Here is a 10,357-nt window from a genome sequence, read left to right on the forward strand (position 1 = left end):
CAACTAGAGAAAGGCAAATTAAATATACAAGGTGTTCAATATCAAATTTAATGAAGGCATATCAAATATCAAAACATTCGAGATCAAACTTACTTGTTCGTGAGATATTTACCCGTGCCGCCCATTACGAATAGTTAAATTCACATTGAAGATCAAATCCGTCTAATTCAAGATCATTTTTTAAAATAAATAAATAATCAAACTATCAGAGAATTCATAGAGACTATAACACTTATTGCAATGAATTTTTTTTTAAAAAAAAAAAACTATGATAATCACAATAATTTTAAGTTTTGATTGTTTTTTCTTGGTTCAAATTATTTTTTTGTTATAATAAGTACACTAGAAATTAAGAAAATTCAAACATATTATATATTTACATTTAGATCTAAGAGTTTTTTCATCAAACTAAATATTGTTCGTGTCTTGACCTATTTTTCTGAACAGTACTTCAAATAAAAAACTAAAAAGAAAGGACTAAAGAAATAGAGTCAAGACTATAGAACTTATAACTACAAAAAAGGGGTAAAAAAAAAAGTCTTAAGAATTTAAAGGAAAATTAAACAACAAACAAAGTTTTTTCATCCTTAGAAATTCTCCTCCTTCCAAACATAGATACATACCCTGCAAAATATAATCATAAAATAATCAATAAGGGTGCCTGTGCTTTTAAGAAATCTTTACGATTCTGAACTATTGAAAATAGAGCAAATATACCTTTCGTGGCATAAAAATACGATAAACGATAACCAAGTGGATCAAATATACTAACAAACTCCTCATACAAAATGTATTAACACAAAATAGAATTTTTGTTGAGTTGGAAATTCAAGTTGAAAAATAATAATCTCTATACATATATATACCATTATTATAACAATATAAAGAATTTTTGTTTGTGGAATTTATTGAATAATCGGAGATACAAAAGTGTTTATTTTTAAAAAGTGAGTTGTTTGGCTGAACTTATATAGTAGAAGTTGTTTTTCGAAGCTAAAAAGAAGTATTCTTTTTTTTTTCTAAAAGAATTTTATGATAAAATACACTGAGAAGCACTTTTAAAAAGTCTCGACAAACACTAATAAAATTTTGACTCACTTTTTAATAATAAACACTTTTGACTTTTCGAAACCTTGGTCAAACAAACTATTGGAAGTCTTTGCATAATCTGCTTCTAATCTCGACAAAGCTACTCAGAATCAATTGTGCAATTAATGAGCTAAATTTAAACTTATACCTGTTTTTTTTTTGTGCTCTCCTTTTCTTCATTTAACTTTCACATTTTTTTTCTTGAACAAGCTAGTCATTGAAAATTGGTAGCACTTCCAAAACTCTGTTGGGTTTGGTTTCTCTCTGGATCCAATAATGAGCTCATCATATTGTTCAATCCATTATTCTGTTGTTGTTGTTGTTCTCTTTGGGTACTAAATCTCCCATTCATACTTCTTACTATTTCCCCAACTCCAAGAAAGTCTCTAGTTAATTGTTTCTTTTGAGGTGGACCTTGATGTTGCTCAAAGTTCAACTTTGTTGATGTATTGTACATGCCTTCATGTGATCCACCTCCATAAGCATTGATGATACCACCATCTACTAGACATGCAAAGTGGTTTTCTTAGTCAGTGGCGGAGCCAGAAATTATAATAGATAGAGACAAACATGACATTTATTTCGTTTCAATTTATGTGACATTAATTTATAAAGGGGTGTGAAGAAGTTTAAAAAATAAAGACTGACTTTTGAAATCCATGATTTATAAGATAAATAAATACTTACCCGCACCTTGTGTTTATAATATAAAACCCTCTTAACATATACTATATATATAATGCTAAGTACAACAATGAGTTGAGAATGCATATATTAATTAGCCATGGTGAAGTGTTGGTAGAAGTTTATGCGCAAACACATGTTATGCAACTATTTATCATTTGTTATAAATAGAGGGTGAAGATAATTTTTTTAACAAAATATGTCATATACGTTTTTTTAATCGTAAAATCATGTCACTAAGGGTAGAACAAGAAGTTCGAAGTAAACTTTTTTCTAAACAAATAAAGAAATGTACTACTCTTCTCTTGGACAATACTAAAAAGGATTTTGTCATATAAAATGAGACAGAGACTAAATAATTAAAGAGATGGAGATGAAGAGCAAGGATATTGATCGCCTAGCTCTGTAAGTGTGAAAATCCGAGTGTAGTGTGGTGTATTAGTAGGCACTTCTAGGCCCCTTTACCGACTACTGGATCACTTCAGTGCTTTAGTACTATGAACTCTCTACCATCCATTGCAACAAAGCCGTTTTATGAGCTAAGAGAGTTGGAGGGGGGGGGTAAGCGTAGTTCTTTGAATCAAACGTTGAACGAAATCAATTCTTTTTAAAATATCAAAGTCTAAGAATTAATTAAACCATACCTGTAATGTCACTACCAAAGTTGAAAGCTTGATGATCAGATTTTGTGCCACTAGATGATGAACCACTAGTACTTCCAAAGGCTTTGAACAATGAGGCAGTTGCACTAATATTACTTGTACTAGAAGATCCCATTTGTGCTGCCTTTTGTAGTAATGCTGTGGCTGACATTATTGGTCCAGATGAACAAGTTGTATTACTACTCTCAAGTACTTGTACCCCATAAAGTGATGGAATTGAACAACTTATATTATTGTTATCATGATGATGATCACCCAAAATTCCACTATTGGTAGACAAATTGTTTTGAAAAAAGTTGAGGTTAAACATAGTACTACTACTATTGTTGTTATCATTGTTTTGATCAAGATTAGGAAGTTGCATTAGGCCATGGACCATTAATGGTTTGATATTGTTGTTAGGATTGTAATCTTGATTTGTTTCTTGAAGGAAAAAAGGATTGTTAGTAGTAGTAGTAGTACTTGATCCAATGAGGTTGTTGTCATGATGATGATCAAATTGAACACCACTAGTAGTAGTAGTAGTAGTAGTCTTTGTGATGCTGTTGTTGTTATTGCCCAATTTGGAGAAGGTGCCTAAGTTTATGTTGCTACTACTTCCATATAAATATTGGTTGTTGTTCATGCCAAGGGTGTTCATCAAGGAGTTTGGTGAAAGGATATTTCTTGCATTTTCTTGAACCAAGGCATCACAAAAGGCTCTATGTGTGATGAAGCTGTCGCGCCTGTGTAAACACAACAAAAAGAATATATACAAGGTAAGTTATGTGCACTGACAGTATAAGAAATATGTGTACATATGATGTAAGAAAAGAAGGAAAGTGTAAGGTGTTCGTGTGTATAATTAAATTCCAAAAATAATACACAAACTCAAGCCAAAAAAAAAGGAGAATTTTAGTTGTTCGGTTAGTTGGTTACTCTTGAACATTCTCTGGGTAGGGGTTTGATTCCTACCTAGTAATCCTCTTTCTCCACTGGTGAATTTAGTATAGAAATTGTGGTGCACGTGAATCTATGATTTGTATATCTACTAAACGTGTACATAGTTCATAAAATTGAGCTAATATTATCAACTGACACTCGTACTTCAGAAAGATTGAATGATGCACATGATAGAACACTAAGTTATTTATCCAAAAAAGTAACGATCTATTCCCACTAAATACATTTTTTTGTAATGCACCCATATTTTAGAAATTCTAGTTCCGCTTCTGACTTTCCCCTCCCATTCCCCCTTCCTCTCCCCAATGAATGATTTTAAAAAAGGGTAAAAAGAAATAAGAAAAAATAATAGATATAATTTAGATGAAGTAAGTAGTTGAAATTGCATTGACCAATAAATAAATAAGAATCCAATTAAGACCCTCATGTTCAATCCAAATAAAGATAATTACACAAAATGGTTCATAATAAGTGAGATTAATAACTTGAAAAATAAGATAAGTTAAAATATAGTACTAAGTTGCATCCAATTCAAAATTGTCTTACACTACTATGACAACGACAATAGTATATATTTAGGACTAAAATTAACAAATTATAGACTGTTGTAACAACAAATATACAAGAATATTGTCTTTAGCTAGTCTAAGTAAAAACTTTTTACATACTATATAATTATTCGAAAATTAAATTTACCTAAACAAGAAAAAGAAATTGACTTGAAAATGACTCAAATGGTCCCATTCTAGAAGAGAAAACTTGGATATAAAAAGTTAAAATGCATTTACAATATTCAATAAATTAAAATTAGTTTTTTTGCGGCCATGTCATTATCAAATTAATGTTGTAGGGAAAATAACAAAATATACAATAAATTTCTATATATAAGGAAGATACTTTAAGTAACATTAAAATATATGATTTGTAATTATAAAAATAAAATAAATTACATATTATAAAAAGTAAAGATAAGTTGTTATAAAAATTTCTTATATTAATGAAAATATAATGTGGTCAAAATTGACAGAAACATAATCAAGAATTGTCAAAGAATAATTTGCCAAAATTGTAAAATGAATGATGTGAACTTTTCCACAATAAATAAACAAATAAATGCAACAAAAGAAATTGGGAAATTAATGGTCAAAATCAAAGAAATGAAACGCCTGGGATATGATTTTCAATAAATGAAACTCCCAGTTAAAAAAATAAAATTATATCTATAAATTATTAATTTAAAACACATAAACAACTCAACATAACTAAATTCATACCTTACATTCTAACTATTCAGTTATCTTTATTTACATATTACATTTCGAAACTCAAAACTAACTAGATCAAATATTTGAAAACAATTACTATCATAAAAACGCGAGAAAACTTAATTATACAAAATTAGTCAGTATATAATTCTGAATTCGTCTCTCGATTAATATATTACATATTACGATAAAGTAGAAAAAAAAAATTATCATGAAAAGGGAATAATATAGCAACCAATTAAGAAAAGAACAAAATCTGACAAAGTATTACCACTATTTATGCATGGACATAGCAACACGTGAATAACTTGAAAAGGTAAATGTAACGGAAAAAGGACGATACTCCCTAGGAGAGAGTATCTCTCGATGTTACGTTCATTTGATTCGTGGGATAAGAAATTATAATTTTGAAATATAAAGATTAGTAATTTCAAAATTATTTAAGTGCTTTTTAATAGTCAAATATTTTTTTATAAATATTTTAAAATGATTTTTTCTTTATATTAATATGAAAAAATTACAGTACAATTTATAGTTCGATATACTTTTCATATAGTTTTTAGACATCAACTATCTTACTCAAATCGACTTTGTTATAAAACAAAATGCAACAAGTAAAGAATTACAGAAAGAATAATACTCTATTTCTATGTAAAACAACAAAATAACATATTGCTTTGCTCGTCGTTAAAGTTATTTTTTAAAAAAAATAAGAACAAACTTAAAATAAAAATAATAAAAATTTATTCATCTTATAATCCATTTTTAATCTAATAAATCAAACATTACAATAAAAATATATTCATATTTAATCTGATACCACTATCTATATCTTATTAGTATAATCTTGAAATAACTTATTTATCAAGCGAGCCCTTGAAAGAAAAAATAATATAGATGGATAAAATAAAATAGTTTTTTTTTTTTTTTTTTTTTTTTTGAAAAAACTTATATACTACCCGTGGTAAAGAAAAAAGACAAAATAAAATACAACCAATGTAATAATAATTTCACGTGTACACATTGTCTAATAGTAAAAGATCCAAAGACAAAAACAAAAAACTACCAGAGAGAAAAAAACAAAAAGAAAGAAGATAAAGAGAGAAAAAAAATATTATTATTATTTTATTTTATTTAAAAAAAAGAAAAGAGAATCTTGTAACTGCAAGAAAAAATGGAAAAAACTTTTTCCTTTCATTTCTCCCCTTTTTCATCACCTGGGAAAAAAACAAATACTACTAAAAAAGATGCCAAACTTAATTCAAAAGACTCATCATCATGAATAAAATAAAATAAAAATAATAAAATCCAAAATTCAAATTTCAAATAATAAATAGTTGGTTCGAAAGGATGATCAGTCACACTACCAAACTAATTAAGACACGATCGAAAATCCAAGAAAAAAAACAATATTAAGCACTTCACGAAAAGTGTGCCTTCTTACGTTATTTATATGACGTAGTTTGACTGATTACAACATTTAAGAAAAAAACGGTTTCTAAATTCTAATTTTTGTGTCTAAAAGTCGATAACACTCAGAGAATTTAGTCGTTAAAAAAGATAGATAGACGAGTTCCCTACTTAAAAATAAATAAATTAACATAGACGCGACAATACAATAAAAAAATAATAGCTAATTCTATTTAATGACAAATTAACATTAAATCATCAAAAAAAAATATTAGCTACAATCTATTTAGTGACGAATTCCATAATCAATTCGTTTTTTTTCTTAAGGTGACCAAGACAAAAAGAAAAGTAAAAGAAAGGTAAATAGACGAGTTCACTAGAGAAAAAAAACAGGAATTAGCAACAGACAAATAAACAACTTCTATCACTATACAATCACATAATCCTGTCATAGCTATGAATAATTTAACGACAGATTAACAACTTCTATCACTATAAATAGTCACATAATCATGTTATATAGCCACGAATAATTTAGCAATGAAATTTAGGAATTAGCAATAAACAAATAAAACAACTTCTATCACTATAGTCACATTATCATGTTATAGTTACGAGCAATTTAGTGACAGATTAGCGACAAACGAAATTTCGTACCTGGAGAAAAGAGTGCCACAATCACATCTATACTCCCTAGTGCCACAAGTTTTGGTATGTGCTTTCCAATCAGACTTAACAGCATATTTCTTTGAACATTTTTCACATTTGAATTTTTTCTCACCATGTTTTCTAAAATAATGTTTTTTAATCCCAGTAAGATCACCAAGTGCTCTACTTGGTTCATGATGAACACATGTTGGTTCTGGACAAAGATACACCTTTCTTTTTGCAACTTCTTTTGTATTTTTTTGCTTTAATTTCCATGGCAAATTGTGTCCTCTTCTATGGAGTTGTAAGTTTTGTTCTCTTTGAAAACCTTTGTTGCATACCTCACATAAGAATCTATTTGTTGCCATTAGAGTCTTTGGTGATAACGCTATCACTTCTGCGTCTGGACCTATTCATCCCACCACAATAAAACAAAACAAAAAAAAACGAATTATTAGTAACAAAGTTATATTTATGATTTATAAATGGTGAAAATTAAACATACGAAATTCTAGAATGAATGAACTATGAAAGGGTCAGTTAAACAAATGGATTTTTTTCAATTTTTGTTTGACTATACCCTCATAGTTCATCATATATATGTGAAAGAAAATTCATCATTTTCTGCTATCGCGATTTGCACTTCTGATTGGTTTCAACTATATATTCCAACATTAATGAATGAATTATATATGAAGGGGTTAATCAAGCGGTTCAAGTTTTTAGTCGGTTTCTTTTTTGTCTTCCTTGATTTTTCATAGTCCATTACTGGGAAGAGTGGTTTTATTCACAAAAAATTGAAGAACCTAACAAATTAGGGTTTTCCTCAAATTTCTTTAAGGTAAAACTTGAACTTGAGTTATAAACTATTATTTTCAACTTTTATTCATACTATAGATAGATTAATATAATAAATTAAAGAAAAAATAAATTAGTGTTCTCTCTTGTTCTTATGTTTTTTTTAAAAATAATTGAAAATTTCTTTTTCATAAAATTAGTCTAATTAATCAATTAATTAGATACTTGCTTGGTGTGCCTGGTTGATTTCTTCTCTTCTTTGATGGTGCTTGAGCTTGAAGGAGATTTTCTTGTTGATTTTGACTTAATTCTTCTTCTCTCATTCCAAAAAACATAGATGATGTTGATGAACCTCCAGCCATCTATTAAAATAAATAAATAAAAATTAACCAAAAAAAATTAAGGAAAAAAGAACTTAATTCAACAAAGCTTCATTAACAAACCTTTTGTTTGATATAATTAATTTCCTCTTGATCTTGATCTACTTTTTTGGTGTTCTAAATCCTTGAGCTGTTTGTTAGAAATTAAAGAAAGAAAATTAACTCAATTAATAACAAAGATGAAGGAAAATTAATTAACCAAAATAAGAAGTTTACAACCTTATCAAGAACTTAAAATAATTAAGTGAGTGAGACTTGAGTAAGAGGAATTAAAGAGAATATTCATCCCATGATATCTATGAACTATTTTGTGTTTTTTTTTTCTCTCTCTCTCTCCTTTAACTCTTTGCTATAAAATGAATTTTTTTGAAGAAAAGATGCTATGTGAGGTTCCTCTATATGTGTTTTAGGTGTCATGCATAGACAAACACATATCCATAATACCCTCCACCCCCCACCCCCACCCCCCACCCCTATCCTATTTCTCATCTCTATCATTTTTTTTCAATTTTATTTATGTATTATTAGAAATAAGGTTTTTTTTTCTCTCCGTGAATTAGTGAGAAATGTATGTTATAAAATATGATTACTGAATCGATTTGCTAAGAAAATGCATGATGAGAATCAGATTCACATTGAAATAATGTGTAACTTCTTAATTTTTTTCATATGAAAACAATACTACTATTTTTTTTTCTCGTCTTTCAATCAAAATATCTATAAAATAGCAATTACACTGAAAACATAGAGATTTTTAAGAGGTAATTACAAGTTCGAATTATGAAAACATCCTCTTATAAAAATATAAAATAAAATTATATACAATAAATCATTTTGATCTGATCTTTCTTCATATTATACTCATAACGAAAGCTTAATTAGTGCACCAAATTATCATATTCATTTTTCTCTATTTTAAACTTTCTTATCACTACTTAAAATGCAAAAAATGATTGGAAAAAAGGCAAACAAAAGATTGGATATAATTAGTTATGAAATTCCTCGTAAATCTGTCACTAAGTAATTCATACTTTACATAATTTTATAATAATCCATTGTGAAATTATAGCTAAATAACATTAATGAAGAGTTTTGTAGTTTAGTTAGTACTCTATACAAAAAAGTTTAGGTAAAAATTTCTATTTTTTCACTCATATTTGACCATATTTTGAAGTTAAAATTTGAAAACTTGAACTTTTAATGTTATGTTTGGACATTTTACTTAAATTTTTAAAAAAGTTTTATAAGTGAAATTAGTTTTTAGAACTTCAATTTTTTTGAAGGACAAAATTTTCACAACCAATCTACATCTCTCCCGTTTAATCATATGATTAACTAATACATATTTTAACTTCATCAATTCATTAACTAATAACGAAAAGTATCATAACCTAAAATAATATGTAAATATCAAGCGCGAATAAATATTTTTGAAATAATTAGCCTGGGATGATGTGATGATAATACAGTGTAGTGTAACATTTGGGTCCACCGACCAGCAAACGTTGCCTCCCTTTCTCTCATTTCATATCTTCTACTCACTCTCAGACAAATTGCTCATTCATCACCTTCTTCTTGGCTGTCAACTTTAATATTACAAAAAGATAATAATAATATTAATAATAATAATAACAGCAATTATATATATATATATATATATATATATATATAGAAGAAGCAAACACCTCTTCATTCACGTGTCTGCTTCATATCAAGGGTATTTTTGAAATTTCAAAATCTCTTTATCGACGTGTTTGCTTCATGTCGAGGATATTTTTAAAATTTAAAATTTCTTTATCGACGTATATGTTTCATGTCGAGGGTATTTTTAGAATTTAATGTCAATGTTTTGGCCTTTGAATGTGCTTTATTAATGTTTTTTCGGTGAAAGTTTGCGATTCCATGTCATTAACTAAAGTCTTATTATCCCCCTTAAACTATACCACTTCAGTATTTATGGTGTATTTATTCCATTTAAAATAGTTTAGGGAGGATAATAAGACCCTAGTTAAGTTAAGGTGTGTCGCTGAAATTTCGGTAATAGTTTAGGAGATACTTATGCATTATCACAACATTTGTGAATGATGAAATGTGTATTTTTCTTGTGACTAACTAAAAAGAGAAATGTGCAATATACATTGAGACAAAATTAGCCTCTGTCCTAATTTATGTGACACTTTTCGTTTTTCAAAAGTCAAATCATTTAAGTTTGATTGGAAATTTGCACATGAAATCTTCAATTTTTTTGAAATGAAATTTATATATTTGTAAACTACATTCAAAGTACTATAAGTCGCAATAATTGACAATTCAAAATGTTTAAAAGATCTATGAAAAACTTACAGTTAAAGATAGACTTGTTTGAATCTCGAAATCCAAAAAGTGCTACATAAAATGGGACGGAGAGAGTATATAAGATCATTTTTAGTATGCTTTATTAGGCCTCTTGCATTTAGTATATATAATATTATATATTATA

At 27.8% G+C, this 10,357-nt stretch overlaps 1 protein-coding gene across 4 annotated transcripts; it reads right to left on the reverse strand.

The window, feature by feature from the left end:
* Positions 1-349: 349 nt before the first annotated feature.
* On the reverse strand, positions 350-8,228 carry LOC125819036 (protein indeterminate-domain 5, chloroplastic-like). Of its 4 annotated transcripts, none has more exons than XR_007442427.1 (7): positions 8,098-8,228; positions 7,942-8,008; positions 7,728-7,860; positions 6,710-7,109; positions 2,418-3,160; positions 1,238-1,593; positions 350-624 (listed from the first exon to the last, which is right to left on the reverse strand). XR_007442427.1 is itself a non-coding variant. In XM_049498550.1 (6 exons), the coding sequence occupies exons 3-6, from the start codon at positions 7,858-7,860 to the stop codon at positions 1,304-1,306; spliced, it is 1,566 nt and encodes a 521-aa protein (XP_049354507.1). In that variant the 5' UTR covers positions 7,942-8,008; positions 8,098-8,207; the 3' UTR covers positions 1,237-1,303. The 4 variants fall into 4 exon arrangements, 1 of the variants encoding a protein (XP_049354507.1); XR_007442429.1 differs by having other exon boundaries at positions 1,238-1,590; positions 8,098-8,207; XR_007442428.1 differs by lacking the exon at positions 7,942-8,008 and having other exon boundaries at positions 8,098-8,207.
* Between the last annotated feature and the right edge of the window lie 2,129 nt (positions 8,229-10,357).

Source organism: Solanum verrucosum, unplaced genomic scaffold, assembly GCF_900185275.1.
Source record: "Solanum verrucosum unplaced genomic scaffold, falcon-dt-bn FXZP01000252.1, whole genome shotgun sequence".
Taxonomy (NCBI): Eukaryota; Viridiplantae; Streptophyta; class Magnoliopsida; order Solanales; family Solanaceae; genus Solanum; species Solanum verrucosum.

Coding starts and splice junctions, on each gene's coding strand:
- LOC125819036 (XM_049498550.1), bottom strand. CDS start 7,860: ATGGCTGGAGGTTCATCAACATCATCTATGTTTTTTGGAATGAGAGAA. Junction 7,110..7,727: donor AAATCAACCAGGCACACCAA/GCAAGTATCTAA, acceptor TGGGATGAATAG/GTCCAGACGCAGAAGTGATA. Junction 1,594..2,417: donor CTTTGGTAGTGACATTACAG/GTATGGTTTAAT, acceptor TTGCATGTCTAG/TAGATGGTGGTATCATCAAT.